General features: G+C 45.1%; 1 protein-coding gene across 2 annotated transcripts in view; it reads right to left on the minus strand.

The window, feature by feature from the left end:
* The window catches only part of NOLC1 (nucleolar and coiled-body phosphoprotein 1), a 36,582-nt gene extending 25,563 nt beyond the window's left edge, over positions 1-11,019 (minus strand). For both annotated transcript variants that reach the window (XM_083148532.1, XM_083148531.1), the window contains exons 1-4: positions 10,772-11,019; positions 7,357-7,412; positions 3,758-3,876; positions 2,531-2,649 (exon numbers count right to left, since the gene is read on the minus strand). In XM_083148532.1, the coding sequence (XP_083004658.1) occupies positions 2,531-2,649; positions 3,758-3,876; positions 7,357-7,412; positions 10,772-10,885 (408 nt within the window). In that variant the 5' untranslated portion in view covers positions 10,886-11,019. The remainder of the gene's footprint in view (positions 1-2,530; positions 2,650-3,757; positions 3,877-7,356; positions 7,413-10,771) is intronic.
* Positions 11,020-20,029: the final 9,010 nt, after the last annotated feature.

Below are 20,029 nucleotides of genomic sequence, written 5' to 3' on the forward strand. Positions count from 1 at the left end.
ATATATTTCTCTCTTTCATGAAAAAAACCAGAGAGACTTGGAGAGAGGATTGAATATAATCAACCGGATTGAGATAAACTAATTTCTTCATTTTTTCTCTATGCACATGTGAGGGTTTGGTGCGCAAAAGTGTTGGAGATATTACATTTGTTGATAAAGTTTATTCTGGTTGGAGGGGCTGTGGAATTACCTCCTTTATATCTCTGGTACACATTTGCTGCCCGCCTGGGAGCGCACTGGTTGTGAATTTAGAATCTTCCTTTAAACACTGCTCTCTGAGGAAGCGGTCGATCAATATAAGCTAAGGAATGCGTAAGAACTTATGGTACCAGTTTATATGAACTTATCTGTGGGGACTCATAGAAAGGACGGACTTCAGATCAAGCAGAATGAATTGCAAAACGTCCGGGTGCCGTTGCTTAGAGATCCCACCCTGGGTTGTCCAGTTTGTCACATTTACCTGACTTGATCCAGTGGCAATTACTAAAGCGCTGAACACTCTAGGAGCGGTAACTATACCGTTATCAAACAAACCTGCTAAATTAACGTGTCAGTACTGTGCACACCTAAACTGAGGTTATAATATCTTACTTTAAAAAAACTCACTGGCACACCTGTGCATATTTATACAACAAATTGAAAAAGCTCATTTATAACAAACACGGTACTTGTGTATTATCTGGGCGCCCATCGCATCGCAATAATTAAAGTATGTGATGGGCCCCGATTTCCAGGTGCAAAGACCCGCACTGTGCGATAAAATATCGCATCGCATGCCATTAGAAATGGCATGCGATATTAAATTGTACAGGCACCCTGAAGAGTGATTACTATGTTAAATGCACCCCCATTGTTAACACCATCCCCACCATCAACGTCCACCCGAAGCGTGGCGAGCGCAGCGAGCCCGCAAGGGGCGGTGGTACGAGTCCTCCGACCTTTTTATACCCCCACTATCCACGTCGGCGTGGAGTTGATTTTAGATAGTGTGGCGAGCGCAGTGAGCCCCGCATTACATGTGAAGAAATCCGCGTGCGCTCGGGGGTATGAAAAGGTCGGAGGATGCGTAGCGCTGCGCTCGCCACGCTTCGGGTGGACGTTGATAGTGGGGGTGGCATTAACAATGGGGGTGCATTTAACATAGTAATCACCCATCAGGGTGCCTGTACAAATTGTGTCCAATTTGGTCGCATCGCATGCAATCGGATCGCATGCGATGCGACCAAAACTATGTCGTACAATGGAAATCTTGGGCGCCCAGATAATACACAAGTACCACAAACACTAATGGAATCTCTCATTTTAAAAGATAATGTTCACAGCCTCAGACAAATCTCAGTGACTGGGGTGAGGAAAGGAATCCAGCAACACTAAGGAACTACTGTTAAGACAGGTGTTTGTTTGTGTACCGCATCATTGGGCTGGACCTGGCAAATAGGAGGGCTCTCTAGCAATTAAAAGGGTAACAATATGCATTTAATAAAGGTTTTAATACGTAGAGGGATTGTGCAGCACTGCAATCGGGGAAGAAGATCCAGGCTGCGGTACAGTGAAAGGCAAGTATATAAGAACAAATAAATGCATGTATTATTTAACATGTATTTATTATTTAAAATGTATTCTAAATGTTATGGAGCAACTGCAGCCAGGAAAACTAGATCCCAGTCTGTAATACATGGGCAAATAAAGTACCAGAATATAAAAACAGAGCAAGCACATATTTAAAATGTAATATATTTTACCATGAACATATTTAATTAAAACATATCTTACCTTGCATCCCAATGGCCTAGAGACAAGGATGCAGCAGAAGCACCCTAGTACAGAGGAGACCACACTACATGCCAATGCTGAATGCACTTAGCAAGTAACATCCTGAGCTTGTATTAACTTATGGAGGTACCAGAAGAGCCATCAATTGCAGCTAGGTACTTGCTAAAATGGAGCACTGATGGCTCCAACAGCCAGGAAATTGCTCCTAGGAGATCTATGCAATCTGCTCGATCATGTAAATGCCTCAGAATCCTGGAGAAAGTATTGAAGGGAAATACTGTCCCCCTTGCAGGCATCTGGGGAATGGTAAAAGGCTGAGCCTCTGTGAGCCCTATATTGTGAATATTCTAACCATCAAGTGTTGCCTGTACACTCTGTGTGAACTTGGTACCTTTCAATGAGACCACTGCCCTTTTCAGGACATCTACTAAAGCCAAATAAACAATATTGCTAAAAAGAACAGCAACATCAGTGTGTGTGTGTTCTGTGACAAAGAGGAGTACCAAACTGTTATCCATTCTCCACTGAGAAGGGAATTCATATACCCTAGAAATGGCGAAGTATGTCCACTAAGAGTATTAAAGGAAGAGGAACCTCTTCCCAGATTCAAATTGACTAGGGTAAATTGGTTAAAAGCTGGGATGGTTAGTGCTTATCTTCCCCACACGTTCTTAGATGAACCAATGGCAAAAATAATTTATAGTCTGGTTTTTAAATAGAGGTCAGCCCTATAGAACATGAATGCAAATGCTCTTACAGGAGGTGCTTTCTTGGTTTCCTCTTCAGAGTCCGAATCATCACTGGATTCATCGCTGCTGCTTTTGGCTTTCTTTGGAGGTGGAGCTTTGACAATTGGCTTCTTGACTCCTACAATCGCTAAAAAGGAGATCATACAAAAAAAAAATTATCAGACACTCTGGCAACACAAACCCGGTTTGTAGGTCTCCTTGATATTGTATTCTCGCTAGTGGACAAAAACATTTTGGAATGTTAACTGGATTCTGAAAGAACAAACCGGGTTTTTGACCCCTTTTACAACGCGTCCCTACCTCGCATAATGCAGGGCAGGTGACTTCACTGGAGACAAGGCCTGAGACGGCGCTAGCTTTTCTATGGCAGTGAATGGGTCCCATCGACCCGGGTTACCCATTTATATTGCAGCACGATCCCGGTTAACCCGGAACATGGCCGCATTGACACCACGTGCAAACCTGTGTTTTTCCCCGCTCCTCGGTCAGGTGTAAAAGGGGTATTACTCAATGTTCTGTGTTGAGCACTATGTAATATCATGCAGAGGGCATCATAAACTGTACAAGCTTCAGAATAGGTGAATGTTAAATGTCAGGGGATCATGTAAGAGGATTGCAACTAAAGGCACCATACATCAGCAGTCACAATTAATTGCTTCTCAGATCCAGTGATTCTCCCCCCCCCCCAGATAAATGGTTTCTTCAATCTATTTGACTTGCCCACACATTACAGATTTGTTTCAGTGCTCGGAAGATATTTCCTGTTAGAATGCCCACACATACAAAAATGAAACTTCAATAAAACCAGATTTTTTAAAATACGTTTAAAAATCTGATTCAGCAATCGATTGGCGATACCTATTACTTTTTGATTGGTATCGCCAAAAGGGGAAGCCCACACATTAAAGATTAATTGTGACAATCATCTCCAGAACGGAGGATTGTCACAATTAATTGCTGATATATGGGGCCCATAACTTTAGACACTAACTTCCCACTCCTTACACTCAATTTAAAAAAAAAAAAAAAAAAAAAGGTCGCTGTGATAACCCGACTGTCTCACTTTGTACTACTGTGTCACTGCCTATTACCCATTTCCCCGTTTCCTTCCATCTACCCTCCCATTGTTTATACATTGTATTATTGCAACAATCTTTCAATAAACAGTTTTGAAAAAAAAATAAAAAAAAAACTTTTTCGTGAAAGGCAGCAGTTTACCCTGGTTACTGCATTACCTTTCTTTTTAGCAGGTGGTTCATCATCCTCACTCGAACTGTCCTCACTGGATTCCGCTGCAGGTTTCTTAGCAGGAAGACCATTTATGGGATGTTTCCTTTTCTTTGAATCTGGTGACCTGCAATGAATTTGCAAAAATGTAAACCTTTTGCACCCTTACTAAGGATATTCCTCTTATTTATAAAGATAAAAAAAAAATTCTCAGTACCACACAAAGACTTATACATTCAAATGTGCTCTTTATCACACATGGACATTTTTTGGAGATTTCAAATGAAAACATATTAGTTTTGCCTCATAGTGAAATTGCCATAGTAAGCCAGGTCGCTGGCTTAGATGCATAACCAGACAGACAGAGCTGGCATCACCACCAAGACTCAACAATATTTTTTAAATCTAGGAGCCAGGATGAAAAGGTGTAGGAGCCAGGCAAAATAAAAAAAGGGGCAGTGCATGCCGAATGTGCACACCAAAAATGTACACTGTAAAGCCTATTACACATGTCACACACCCATTACATATTATATCACATGCCATAATGCCCATTTCATGTTCTGCCACACACTATAATACCTATTACATATTATACCACATGCCATAATGTCCATTATAAATACCAAACACTGGCTGTCAATTACATATACTATATGCCCTAGTGCAGGGGTGGCCAACCGGTCAGAGGTAAAGAGCCGAAAAATATCGGTAGTCAAGCTAAAGAGCTGACATCATGCGCCAAAAAAAGGGGCCTAGTCTATTTTGACCCCTTGGGTGGGTGTGATACAAATATGCCTCCAATAGTGCAATGCCATATATACATATGCCCCCAATAGTGCCAGATACACATATGCCCCCCACACGGTGCCAGGTAAGCCCCTACGGTGCCATAAAGCTGGTAGGCCCCCACAGTGCCAAAAAGCTGGTATGCCCCCAGTGTGCCACAAACTGCTATGCCCCCACAGTGCCACAAACTGCTATGCCCCCACAGTGCCACAAACTGCTATGCCCCCACAGTGCCACAAACTGCTATGCCCCCACAGTGCCACAAACTGCTATGCCCCCACAGTGCCACAAACTGCTATGCCCCCACAGTGCCACAAACTGCTATGCCCCCACAGTGCAAATTTCCCAGCAGCAGCACTCACCGTTGTTGCTGCTGCTGCCGGGCGGGGAGAGGACAGTCTGGCATCCCCCTGCAGTCCTGTGATGTCACCGAGGGGAGGAGAGCACAGCACACCGCGCGTCTCCTTCCCCCTCACTTCCCTGTGACTGGGCCATCCACCAATCAAAGCTCGCTGGCTGGCTCCTAATTAGCTGCTGGCCCGCAAGCTCTAATTGGCAGACGGCTCAGTCACAAGGATGCACAGTAAGGGGAAGGAGAGATGCGCACTCTCTTCCCCTCAGAAGGAGAAGGGATTCAGGGAACCGGCAACAGGGGGGACTGGGACGGATGGTGGGCGGAGGGCAGCAGTGGGAGCAAGAGCCACACTTTACAAGGGGGAGAGCCGCATGAGGCTCAAGAGCCACGGGTTGGCCACCACTGCCCTAGTGCTTATTACTTATTATGCACCTTTCCTACATGCTTATTGCTATGTGTTTCATGCATGGCGACAGGGGTAACATGCTCATTGCTAGGTGTTTCATGCTGAAAGCCATGCAGCCCCCCCTCGCCCAGCAGCAAGAAGCCGTGGCACAGGTGGGACACTAGTAGGGTCAACGATGCACCAGACGAATGGAGGTGTGGCTGGGGAAGAGACCCACATCCCGACGGGGGACTTTAGGCAGGGGGTGGAGGGGGCTAAAACCCTGTACGAGAAGTAGGTAGCTGCTGGTCTGACAGGAGTGGGGAGACTGGGATCGGGCACCGCAGGCCGCACTGCCACTGGTCTGACAGGAGGGAGGGGGGGGGGGGGAAGGAGGAGAAGAGGAGAGCGGGGTCTGGAACCACACTGCCACTGCTGTGACAGGAGGGGGAGACAGGGATCAGGCACTGCAGGCCGCACTGCCGCGTCAGGAGGGGGAGACAGTGTGGGGGGGGGGGGTTCCTCCTTCCTGCCTGGGGTGTCGTTGTCTGCTGTGGTACTTCAAGAACAGTCAGGTTTGTATCTCAATGTTAAGATACAAACCAGACTGTTGTAGACACACCACAGCAGAGAGTGACCACCCAGGCAGACAAGGGGAACTGCAAGTATTTTCCAAGGAGCAGGGTGATAGAATGAAGACTACAAGGTCTGTTGTGCTCCATAAAACAGATCCAATTATACACAATAGATGTGTCCACTTGCACCAAATATGTTAAAAAGCCCTTCTAGTCATGCCATGGCATTACTCTGTAGTGCCAAGCATCTTTTCTTTTTTCCATCACAATGTGTCTTTTAGCCAAATGAAGTGAAAAGGGCGCACAAGCAATAATGAAAATAAAAACACTATGGGGAATGCCTATATTGTGTGTGCTGCTGTGGCTGTATTCCTATACAGATGCAGATACATTTGTGGATGCACACAGAACACAGGCATGCTGCATATCATTTTATCAGAAAAAAGTTGCTAGTGGTGTATAACATCCAATGCTAATGGATTTGCACAGGACAAGTCCGCTCACTCACACAAGCATCTTGCGCTGTGTGGACAATTAAGACAAGATGTATAACTCTCAAATCAAATTAAATTCTGCAAAAACTCCTGGTGCACCATAGTCACATTGTGTTGCAACTAAAATGGATTAAAAAAAAAAAAAAAAGTGCCCAACATTAGTTGTACAAGACCTGGCTGCTAACTCAATTGTATAAAGGGCTGTTTTATCCACTTAATACCATCATCATACTCTATTAAACAGTCTTACTGATGTAGCACTGCATGTGCACACAGATTATGCATTGCTCAGAGGGTGAAGCAGTGATAACAGTGGAGAACTGTGCAGATGGTGAAGCAGTGATAACAGTGGAGAACTGTGCAAAGTAAAAATGTATCAAGTGCATTTACTAAAATTATACTTAGCAGCTGATTGGTTGCCCTAGTACAATTCACCCCAGTTACGACTGCTTTATACATCTACCTTTTTCCACCAATCAGAATCTCTCCTTACTAAGCTAGACAAAAGGCAGTGCCAGAAAGCTAATAAAATTGTAGTCAAGAGGAGAAAGAAAGGAAAAGAAAGACTAATAGGGCCTACACATAGCAATTTTTGCCTATTTTCTAAACAATTTGACTAGATAGCTTAGAAATTAAGCACAAATCACTATGTGTGTAGGGCCCATCACAATGCATGCGTCGCTATCACCGGGCTAGATATTTCAAGGATGCTTGAAATATCTAGTCATCGTCCGGGTTCTCTATTGAGAACAAGGGCAGTGACCGATAGCTCAGCACACAGTGCTGAGCTATCAGTCATTATATGATCTTACCCATCATTATAATACCCATCCCTGACTAAGGGAATCTCTAAAACATGACCTGGCTGAGAATCAAGACAAGTGGTTGAAGGGCATATATAATTTCAATCAACTGTACCACACATAAGAAAAGTTTATTTCCAATCTTAACAGTATATGGATACAAAAAGTAAATGAACTACAATAAAGGCATAAACATTCTCACTTACTTCAACCAATCGCTGTATATATCCAAAAGGGTGGATGGGCTGGAGTCCTGATCTTTCTGTATGAAAAGATAACAATGTTATATTATAAATCAATATGCTGCACAGTCTAGCCAATCATCCTGGTCCAAGTGCAAGAATCCTTAATCTCAGCACCTTACAAAACTGATGAGTAGATCAAAGGGGAAGATTTGTTTTACAGCCAAATTCACAAATCTCAGAAGCATACAGTATTAGAAGTTATCTTTTGTACCTGCTGCTTCTACTTTACAAAGAATTATATACAGCTGTGTACAATAAAAGAAATGCAGATGTAACAATTGACATGGAATAAACAAGCAATAAAATGGGAACCTGTGCTTACTTGAGATGATAGTTAACAAGTGGCGACAAATGTTAAAAATTAAGAAATTTTGTTTAAAATAAACAATTACAGTAAACATTCCAGATAGCAAGACCACAACTCTTCATATACAAAAAGGTTGTTGCTCGATCAGGACAAGGACACATTTTACCATTTGATGATCAGTTTTTAAACTATACGTTTTCATTTTGAACGTGAGGGAGGCGAGTTTCCGTTGAAGCAGAATAGCGAAGAATGGAAGAGCAGCCAAACTCGCCACCCTCATGGTAGATGCTAAATTGTAGTGAGCTAAAGGACCTTCCACGCCCAGGGGGAGGAGCAAGGCTGGGGGGCTTGCTCCTTCACTATCCACGCCACCACTGGTTGCCTTTAGTAACCAGGTGGCGAGCAAAGCGGAGCAAGCCAGCGAGGGTCCATTTGGGACCCTTCTTTCAACCTTGCTTCTCCTCTCCTCCCCTGTAACATCAGGAGGTCCTTTAGACTTCTACAATTTAGACCTAACCTTGGGCTCACCCTATAGGACTAGGAATCAAATTCTGCCAGTCCAGACCTATTGTAAGTGCTGCTTTGCATGTAATTTGTAGGTAATTGAACCCACCCCAAAGTGACCTGGCTCTCATGTCACGCCATATTGGGGTTCCCGCTAGGCTGTTTTAGCGGGGCGCTACGCCCTACCCGATTTTTAAGGGGCAAAATGCTGCCTCCCCCTCTGGCAGCGCCCCGCTAAAGCAGCCTACCTCCTACTCCTCTGGTGGTACTGGGGAAGCCTGGCACTTTCCTGGCAGTGCAGAGCCTTCGGGGCGACCCCTTTTAGTCACGGCACAGCCACGCCCAGAACAGTGACGTCAGTGGGCCAGGTCCGCCCCCTTGATGCTGCCCCCGTGCAGAAGGAACACTACATAATATGGTATATTGTTTTCAAATAAGAAAAATGCCAAAGCTACTATCGCATTGTTTTTAAAGTTATTTTTATTTTTTTAGCTCATACAATCACACTAAAATATATTTGCACAGTACAACTTCATATAGCAGTACCAAATACCAGTACTCATTCAATGCAAAACAGTTATCGAGCCAGGAACAAAAGTAGCTATATTAATTTTTAACTATTTGGGCTATAAGGTCAGTTTGGTGAGCTTTGTGCATCACGCACAAATAATACCAGTTAGCAAATTGCGGTGAATAAAGCCCCGTAAACACTGGACGACCCGTGGCACAGTCAACATAGTTAAAGATATAGGCCATGCCATGATTCAACGATACCGTCCAGTGAAGTAATCTGCTGAATATGCAGATTGGCTTCATAGTCCTAATTGACCAGATTGTCTGTTAATAATACTGAATGTAAAAGGATGCAGCTTGATTGTATAGTGCAGTGTTGGCAAACCTTGACACTCCAGCTGTTGTTGAATTACACATTCCAGCATGCCCTGCTACAGTTTTACTATTTGTCCATGCTAAAGCTGATGCAGGGATGTGTAGTTCAACAACAGCTGGAGTGCCAAGGTTAGCCATCACTGCTATAGTGTGTAGGCTTAAGACGCTGACATTAGAACAATAGCAAAAGTAAAGCTGCATACACACTACGCATATTATTAAAAATTTCCTTTGAACATCACGGAGCTCCAGAACGAACAACACACTGACATATGATAAAGATAGATCATTTACTGTTCCAGTGACCATTTTGCTTTATGGAAAAAAAAAAATCTGGTAACTCATCTTTGCATCCACCACTTACGTTATCCGCTTTCAGAATAGCATCATACGCTTCGAGTTGGTGGCTCGCCACAACTTTAGTAAAGGTAATTGATGGTGGCATGGTACGCAAAGATTCCTACGTAAGTTCCCTAGTGTAAGTGGTAGCAGCAAAGATGAGGAAGTACCATTAATCTATTTTTCTCAGACACACTGAATGATATGCACCTAGTCATAAATTAAATAGGAAAAGTTGGATTGTATGTATGAGAAAGGAGGTTGATAGCAACCTGCGAGAGCATGCATCATACTAGTTAGTACACACCGAATGTTTTTTAAAATAATATCAATGATATAGTTAACATGCATAACAACTGCTTTTATTAGAGAATGTACAGGGCTTAAGTCACATAATTCCCTATAGTTAGAAAAGTTTTGAATTAATATTTTACTAGTTTTTTTTTTTTTTTTCCCCATTTACTTTTCATACAGGTATTGGAAAAGTGTGGTACAGGCTATAACACGTGGCAAATGACACATACCGTGGGTTACTAGGGTATGGGTGAAAACCGGATCAACACAAAACCTCCGGACCGCCGGACCGGACATCAAACTCTGCATTTTGTAGCCTCCGGTCCGGGGGGTGTCCTGTCCGGGGGTGTCCTGTCCGGGGGGGCTGCCTGTCACACCTGTCACCAGGTAGAGGAGGAGGGGTAGAATAAAGCCTCCCTGTATGGTCCAGGGCCGGGCATGTAGCAAGAACCGGACGGTCCGGACCACCCGGGGAGGCTGTAATCTCCCCTCCCCCATGTCCCTGGTGATAGCTATCACAGGGACCCCCCCGGACAAGACACCCCTGGACAGGACACCCCCCGGACCGGACCCTACAAGCTCCGGACTGCAGATTTTGATGTCCTGTCCGGCAGTCCGGGGTTTAGTCCGGTCCGGTTTTTACATAGTCCCGGGTTACTAGTGTGCAAAGTTACCTGTGCCTACTCCCATTCATTCAACACACCTTTATTACTTCGTAATGAACTGTGCTAATATATAAGTGGTATACTAATTAACCGTCTGTGATAAAGCGTACATTGGCTGAAGGTGTTTTGTCTGATCATTTAAAAGAAACATAAATATCGTATAATACAGCGTACACTGCGCCACTATCCTAACAGCCCGATCAGTGGGCAGAACACAGAAAACCTATGCCTCCGCCCTCTCGGCATCTGTGGAGCTACAAGGTCCTGCATCGGGCGCCACATTGTCTTATAGTGCGACTACAGCTGTACAGCCTGCACAGAGCCCCACACACGAGGGCAGAGGCCAGCACCCCCCGACCACATGTCTCCTGCCGCTCACCCCTCCTGTGGCCTTGATGAACTCCTTGGCTGCGTTGGTGAATTGGTTGTCTCTCAAGAAGCGAAGGACAAGCGGGAAGAGATCGCTGGGCACCACTCGCTGCTGATCCGCCATGCTGCTATATCCTGCCTCGCTCACACACACGCTGCTGCTCCGTGTCCCAGCGCCAATCACGTGGGGAAACTGCTCGCCGCTGGCCGGCGCACAACTATGACGTCACCGGAAGGAGATCTGCATCCCGCGATGAGTCTGGCAGTATGTGCTGGGTTAAGAAAAGCTGCTGCTGGTGCATGGGTAAACGGGTATGGGAGTTTCAGAACTTGCATGGCTTCACAGGTGTTAGTTACCCCTAACAAAGCTGTGTTCAGTGTCCCAGCACCGTGGGAAAACATAACAAAAACCTATTCAGTTATGTCTTGCCATCGATGGGGAGGAACCATCTGGCAAGTTATGGTTCATCAATGCAAAACCATTTTTAATCCATTATGAGTCATCAATAGTCAATGGCCAGCCTTACAGGATCCAAACATGGTAGTCCAAATTGACCCTCTGCTTCGCTCGCCATCATTTTAGATAGCCATCACCTGTGTTGAAATACCTTTTTTACCAATAGAACCGGTGAAGGCCATCATGAATGAAGAGGAAAGTCTAGGATAGAGCATTTTTTGCCTTTCGAAAAGGGTCATGTTGGGAGGTATGTAAATGAAATCATCAGGGTAGCTCAATGATTTCCTGCTATCTGCCTGGCACCCAGTGCTAGCTCCAATCCCAGAGCTGCCCCTGACTTCTGGCGCATGTGCAGAATGGGACATGACTGCCGCTCCACACTTTGCAGAGGACTTGATCCAGAATGCAGCACCCGAAGATTAAATATACATGAATTTTTAGTTATCAGAGCTATATATATCGCATGGAACCAATGCGATCTATAGTGATAATTAATAATTATTATTGTGTTTTTTTAAATGAACAGACCCCAATAGGTGGTGGTGTGGAAACTGACAGCCTTTATCCTTCTCCTGGCATCGTGTTTCACGTGGTTGGGGGTGAAAGATCCTTTCTTTACCCTTGGATTTAGCAACTACCGGCTGCCAAGCATACAGGTCACCACTGAGATCAGTTGTGGGTTTGGCTGGTGATAATATTTAGGCCGAAATGTAATAGGGTGCAGTTTTTTTAGACCGCAAAAAAAATCGCACATGTGACGTGGGGGTTTCGGACAAAAAAGTAAACGGTGCAAATATTTAGATAAACATTTTTGGAAAGGGAAGAAATTTAGCCAAGGCCAAAAGTCTCCTGAAATCGGTACCTGGCGCGTTAAGACAGTAATTTTAAAGTAATAAAATAGTGAGATTGCTGCAGCAATGTAAACGTGTGTAGCCAATACTCACAAAGAAGTTGAACACAAAATGTTAGTAATACATTGCGCTTCTAGAGTAAACTTTAATAATTGAGTGGTGCCTGTTGTGCAAAAATGAGCCGGACACACTGATCAAATAAACATTTTTATATATGCAAAATCGATAAAAAGACATACATAGTATACATGTAGTATTTACTAATAAAAATATAAAGAATAAATAAACAAAAAGTCATGTCTTAATGTGGAATGCTTAATAGCAAGATGATTCTAATAATGAGAAGCAGATAAAGCCCACTTGTTACCAATACATATTGTTGGTCGCCTATGTTAGAAGAGTTAGGGGTTCAAAGTCACTCTCCTGCTGAGTTAGAAGGGTTAAAAGCTCACAGTCATTCTCCTGCTGTATTAGCATGCAAACTGACACGCAAGACACAGTTCAAACAGCAATCGGAGGGGGATTAATGAGCCGGAAAAGCAGTTAGTTAATATTGTGTTTATTTCACCCAGTGGCTGTCAGCCTATGTCTCCTCTCACTGCACATTAGGTTTATGCCAGATGAGGAAGGTGGTGATGTTATTTTTGAGTCCCGTTTAAACAGCAGCAGGATGGTAGCTTGCCACCACTGACACAGAGCGGCTTCGGCACACAATTGCACAGAATCCAGGGTATTTCATTAAATGCTAGAGGGATTTTCGAAAAATACTAGGGATTTTTTTTATTTAAATAAATTGTAGGTTGGCAATTCTCAGTACAGGTATCCTGAGTTATTGTCAGCCATATTTTGTTACTCAATATATATGTTACTCATATATGTCACTCAAAATTCATTTTCTCGATTCTCATCTGGACTTCCTTCCTCCGAATTGTGGTGCATGGTCTCTCACCGTGCAAGTAATGAGCATGGTGAGAGATTCCACCAAGATATTTCAACTATGGAACGAAGATATCAGGGTAAATGAGACTTTCCATGCTTGCAGAATACTGTTGGACGGTGACAAGAGATGCTTCAGGACAAGAGTGCAAACGACAAACAAAACGGAGGAGCACTCATAAATAGGTCGTCATACGAAATAGCAAGGCTTGTTATCTTATTTTCTGCTAATTTACCTGTACATAGATTGAATTAAAACAATTGCTAATTCTGTTGTGTACAGATATCGTATTAATATAATATTGTTTTTTTACTACAGAAGTACATGTATCACAAGTAGTGTATCTAAAAAACTAGAGCTAATAAACAAAATCGAAGGTCATGTTTGGTTTTCCTGACCCATATTTAGTAAAAAATGACTATTTTTGTAAAAGAAGCAAATAAAAAGTTGTATTTTGTTGGTTAGTGTTATTGTTTGAATCTGTTATAAATAAAGTTCCAATATTTTAAATTTTTGCTGTCCTTTAACCAATCCCCATATAGTGCCACTGTAGGGCAGGAGCGCTTGGTCCTTGGTCTCCCGATATGTTACTTCCACCCTCAACGCTGTGTCACGATCCGAGTGCTGAAGCAAGTTCTCTTACCGGCTAAGTGTTTGCGCAGGCTCAGCTTGCGTTACAAGTCCCGACACTGCCAGCGTCCTGTGAGATGTGTGCCTCTCTCCCTGTCATCTCCCGGTCCACTCAGCGCTGCTGAGCCCACGGCTGCGTGGCGCACCGCTTCCCTCATTGCCAGTGACAGCGTCCAGTCGTCCGCAGTCTCCCTGTCCGCCGCCATTGCTCCTGGCCACAAGCATGACAGTTACAAACATACTTTCCCACCTTAGCCAGACATGGGGGCCGCCATGTTTCCTCGGTCACATGTCTGCCACAAACAATAAAAAATGTGTTCTAAAACTTAAGCGCCACCCAATTGTTAATCAAACAGTGTGGAAACAGATTTATGAAGAAAAAACACTTTCCTTCTCGGAATTTCTGTTTCCTTTTGCTCCTTTGTCCTTATCCTAAAAAGTTTTAAAGAAACAAAAAAATAGTGCAATATTGTCTGTATCGGATGGGATTTTTTATTTAGTCAAGTTCACACTCACATGTGTCTTCACATAAATAGGCATATCATTCCATCCATATGGAATTCAAAATTCTTTAGATTCCTGGAATCCTTTCATGATCCCACTGTAAAGAACTCCAAAAATGCAGACAAATAGTGCAATAATGTTTTTGTACCACACAATAAATTTATTCATAGATACACTTACAATTTAAAATAATTAAAAATGCATATCACCATATCAATATGGTATCCAGGGGAAGCCAGAGTTCTATGGTGGAATTCAAGATGGTATTGGAAAGGGGGACATACATGGACAGTAACTGAACAGGTGTCCCCCTTTCCAATACCATCTGGAATTCCACCATATAACTCTGGCTTCCCCTGGATACCATATTGATATGGTGATATGCATTTTTAATTCTTTTAAATTGTAAGTGTATCTATGAATACATTTATTGTGTGGTACAAAAAACGTTATTGCACTATTTGTCTGCACTTTTGGAGTTCTTTACAGTGGAATCGTGAAAGGATTCCAGGGATTTAAAGAATTTTGAATTCCAAATGGATGGAATGATATGCCTATTTATGTGAAGACACATGTGAGTGTGAACTTGACTAAATAAAAAATCCCATCCGATACAGACAATATTGCACTATTTTTTTGTTTTCTTTAAAACTTTTTAGGATAAGGACAAAGGAGCAAAAGGAAACAGAAATTCTGAGGAGGATAGTGTTTTTTTCTTCATAAATCTGTTTCCATACTGTTTGATTAACAATTGGGTGGCGCTTAATTTTTAGAACACATTTTTTATTTTTTGTGAATGTTCTTGGTACTTGGTGAAAGTTCCGGTGTTTCTAAGTAGCTGCAACCTGTTAGATGAAGCGCAAAAATTAGACAATACTTCTTTGATATACATGTCTGCCTCAGCCAATGCTAGCCTGGTTTTGATCTCCCAGGACACCTGCCCAGCCAATTACGGCTACCCTGTGGGTATAAGTATCCTGGGAGCGCTCACTCCAGTGCTAGTGCTTCAATTGTCATTTGATATGCAAGTGTTGCCTGCTGGTGTTGTCTCTCTGCTGCGGTGTTTCCTCCAGGTGTTCAAGTTTCTGAACCTGACCAAGCTTACCATCGCCTGTGGTTATCCGGGCTCTCCACTGCCTGTGTCTATCCGGGCTCACCATCGCTTGTGATTATCGAGGTTCACCATCGCCTGTGATCTGCCAGGTTCTTCATCGCCTGTGTCCAGCCAGGATTCTATTACCTGTGTCCTCCAGGCTTACCTGTGCTTCCTGCCTGCAGCTATGCTCACCTGCCGGTTCCTGCCTAGCTCCCAATCGATGTTCCACCATCGACTCTGGTCCGATACTCCGGTTCTGTCTCCAGCTGTCTCCCATCCGTCCTCCGGATTCCACAGCTACTCATCTGGTCCGATACTCCGGACAACTTAACTCGATTCCTCATCCGATGTTCCACCATCGATGTTCCAGCAGTACAAGTTGTAAAGTATTCCATCTCAGTGACTGTACCATTGCTTTATTATCGCATCATTCACTGCTTGTACTACTATCAACCGTCTGCTAATAAATCGGTTCTATTTTATATTTGTCTGGTTATTCCTCTGGGTGCACTGTCGTGCAATACATGCACAAGGTCTTCTCCAACCTGCCAGGTTCCAGTACCAGTCCAGACCCCCACCAGCGGTCTCAGTCTGTCCGACTCAGACCCCTGGTGTGACAGTAAGCACTAGCCAGATGGATCCAGCCTCCGGCCAAGCATTACCATCCATTCCGGTACAACAACTGGCTGCCTGCTTGAATCAGCAGGAAGTGGCTCAGGGTCAAGAGCTGTCCTCCTGGCTGGATAAGCTTCAGACCTCCGTCAGTGGCCCAGAGACTATCAGTATTCCAGTTGTAGCTCATCCTCCTGTAATGGCTGCAGTCCCTCGTATTCCGCTACCTACGCGAACCAAATTTGACGGGAACCCCAAGGCCTGCAGAGGTTTCCTAAATCAGTGCGAGATCCATTTCGAACTACAGCCCAGCAACTTTCACACCGGAAGAACTAAGGTGGCCTACATTATCTCTCTCCTCTCTGGAGCAGCATTAGAGTGGGCCTCACCGTTTTGGGAGAGGTCTGATGCCATCTTGTCTTCCTATAAATACTTTGTCACCGCATTCCGGCGCATCTTCGATGAACCTGGGCGAGTATCCTCCGCCTCCACTGAAATCCTCCGCCTTAAGCAGGGCTCCCGCTCCATTGGTCAGTATCTGGTTCCATTCCAGATTCTCGCTTCAGAACTCTTCTGGTGTGATGGGTCTTTATACGCAGCCTTCTGGCAAGGTCTATCGACCGAATTAAGGATGAACTAGCTACCAGAGATTTACCGTCCAAATTGGATGATCTAGTATCCTAATGCATTAAATTGGACCTGTGCTTCCGTGAGAGAGCTATTGAACGCAGTAAACATGCTCCAGCTAAGTCGCCAGCACCTCCTGTACCCACTTCCTTTATTCCGGTGCTACCACCCAAGGAAGAACCAATGGAGGTGAATCGCATCCGACTGTCTCCAGGAGAACGTTGTCGGCTGGCACAGTTATGTCTATACTGTGCTGACCCGTCACATCAGATTTCTGCGTGCCCAAAGCGACAGGAAAACTCCTCCTCCTAGACCGCCAAGGAGAGGGTAGGCTAGGAGTAATCAAATTCTCTCCATTAGCGACTGATTGTGTATTGCCAGTATCCGTGCAAGTTGGCCAGCAATTCGAATCACTGTCTGCATTGCTTGATTCAGGTGCAGCTGGGAACTTTGTCACAGAAGAACTGGTCCAGCAGTGGGCCTTACCCACTGAGCTTCTTCCTAATACTGTCTTTCTTACTGCAATGGACGGCAGTAAGATTCCTGATGCGACAGTCTCCCACAGAACTTTGCTGCTCCAGATGAAAGTGGGAGTTTTGCATAAAGAACTTTTGTCCTTCCTGATACTACCCAAAGCCACACATCCTCTGGTCCTGGGTTTGACCTGGCTTCGTCTCCACAATCCTCAGATTGATTGGAAAACTTCACAGATTCTCGCCTGGGATCCTTTTTGCTCCAATACCTGTCTCCAAAAGGTACTTCCAGTTCGCAAGTCACTTCCAGTTCCTACAGACCTCTCTCCTGCTCCTTATCATCAGCAAGTCTGGCGCTGATGTCCTGTCTCCTCATAGAACTTGGGACTGTCTAATCGATCTTTCCTGGCAAGGAACCTCCAAGAGGTAGGACCTATCCTCTATCTCTTCCAGAGACCCAGACGATGGCTGGAGTATATCATAGAGAACCTGGTCAAGGGTGTTACGGGCGGCAGAAGGACAGGGCGACGCGTCCGTTCAGCCGCCTGTCCTTCCGGGTCTGACGTCCGGTTGCTAGGCAACCTGGGACGCCGGAGGATGCGGCGGCAGGACGCAACGCCCACCCTTCAACCCAGCGTCTCCCAGCAACCTGGGTAGCTGTCAGCCTCTGGAGAGACTTCCTGCTCATGGCGGCGCCGTTGCTTAGCAACGGATGACGCCGCCGGGCAGAGTAATATGGCGGCCTCTATTCGGCCTAATCACAAACGGACCACAGGTGTCCGGAGGGGGCAATTAATGTAGGTGGGGCTGGACTCCCCGTTCTCATTGGTCCCTCAGGGTCATTTAAGGGAGCCAGCCCAGCAGTACCCCGCCGGTGATAGCTTCTGCCTGACTCTATCCACCTGCCGGTGTCCTTCTCTGTGTTCCTTGTGGATCTTCCCCGTGGAACGCTGTTCCCTCGATACCCCTGGTTTCGTGAGTTACCCCAGTAGGGGGTTATCCTTAGTTCCTGTATTCATTCCTTGCATTGCTATTTATTCGCAACCGGTCAGGCTAGTCTTGTTTATTGTTTGGGCCTAGCAGGCTTTTCCTTCCTGCCCCCGTTCCCACGGGACATTCCTTCCCCTGGTTCTTCTTTACTGTGTTTTTGCTGTTTGGTTATTTGGTTATCGCAAAGTCGTAGTGACTAGGTCGCTGGCGCATAGTAGCGTTAGCCAGGGCCTGGCTAGTCGCCATTTGGTTAAACTTTAGTTAGGCTCCTTAGTTAGTTTTTCCTGTTTACTGTACCCTGGGGGGGGTCCCCGGCTCCTTGTTTATACGTAACACCTGGCTGTACCGGAGTTAGGGTGGGCTTAACTCGCCCCTTCCAAACGTGACGGCTACAGGCGAAGACTAGAACACCTGCAGGAGTCGGTCACCCAGCCTGGGGGGTATAACAGAGTCAGAATAGGGTTTTGCCGTGGCTGTCCTGAACAGCAGTCCCGGCTGCGGGGTAATACCCGATACCTAACAAAGAGGTTCATTCGCCCATCCACCTCCCCTGCTGGCTCCGGATTTTTCTTTGTCAAAAAGAAAGACGGTGGATTGCGTCCCTGCATCGACTAGGCCTCAACGAGATTACCGTAAAGAACAGGTATCCTCTACCTCTCATCACTGAACTGTTTGATTGGGTTAGTGGGGCGACTATCTTCACTAAGCTGGACCTGCGAGGGGCGTACAATCTTATTCGTATCCGGGAGGGTGACAAGTGGAAGACGGCATTTAACACCAGAGACGGCCACTACGAGTACCTCGTCATGCCTTTTGGGCTCAGTAAAGGTCCTGCTGTATTCCAGCAGTATGTTAACGAGATTTTTCGGGACATTCTCTATAAGCATGTTGTTGTATATCTCAATGACAATTTAATCTTCACCAACAATCTTGAGGAACACCGTCTTTGGGTTAAAGAGGTCCTGTCCCGATTGCAAGCTAACCATCTTTATTGTAAGCTAGAGAAGTGTGTCTTCGAGGTGAAGTCTATACCCTTCCTAGGGTACATTATCTCCGGCTCCGGCCTTCAAATGGATCCAGGCAAATTGCAAGCGATACAAGATTGGCCAATCCCTTCCACCCTGAAGGGTATCCAACGTTTTCCTGGGATTCGCCAATTACTACAGAAAGTTTATCCGTAACTTCTCTACAATTGTGGCTCCCATCACCACTCTCACTCGCAAAGGCGCTAATCCAGCAAGGTGGTCGGCAGAAGCCATCCAAGCCTTCCAGCTGTTAAAGCAGAAGTTCACTTCAGCTCCAGTGTTGCGGCAGCCTGACACCTCATTGCCTTTCATCCTCGAGGTCGACGCCTCTTCAATGGGCGTGAGAGCAGTCCTTTCGCAGAGGGCTCCAGACAGACAACTCCATCCCTGTGGGTTCTTCTCACGTAAGTTCTTGCCTGCAAAGTGTAACTACACCATAGGCGACCAAGAACTCCTTGCCATTAAATTGGCGTTGGATCAATGGAGATATATTTTAGAGGGCGCTGCTCACGAGATCACAATCGTCACAGATCACAAAAACCTTCTGTATCTCAAGTATGCACTATGTCTTAACCCTCATCAAGCCAGATGGGCACTTTTCTTTTCCAGATTCCGTTTCAAGTTGTCATTCTGTCCTGGGACACAAAACCGAAAAGCTGATGCCCTTTCCCACTCATGGGAGCAAGATAGTGAGTCCAAGTCCATGTGTCAACGTTCTATTATTGACCCAGTGGCTTTCTCCACTACAGGAGTATCAAATCTCCCGCCTCCCGCAGGGAAAAGTTTTCTAAAGCCGGCTCTAAGAAAGAAGCTCTTGCTCTGGGCTCATTCTTCCAAGTTCGCAGGCCATGCAGGCATTCAGAAAACTTACGAGTTTATCACCAGGTCATACTGGTGGCTGTCCCTAAAACAGGATGTATAGGACTTTGTCTTTGTCTAAGTGTGCCCAGCACAAGTTTTCTCGTCAGTCTCCTCCTGGGCAACTGATGCCCTTATCGGTGCTACATCGTCCTTGTACGCACCTCTCAATGGACTTTGTGACTGATCTTCCACAGTCTGACAGATT

This window comes from Crinia signifera, chromosome 6 (genome assembly GCF_055691185.1).
Source record: "Crinia signifera chromosome 6, ASM5569118v1, whole genome shotgun sequence".
Taxonomy (NCBI): Eukaryota; Metazoa; Chordata; class Amphibia; order Anura; family Myobatrachidae; genus Crinia; species Crinia signifera.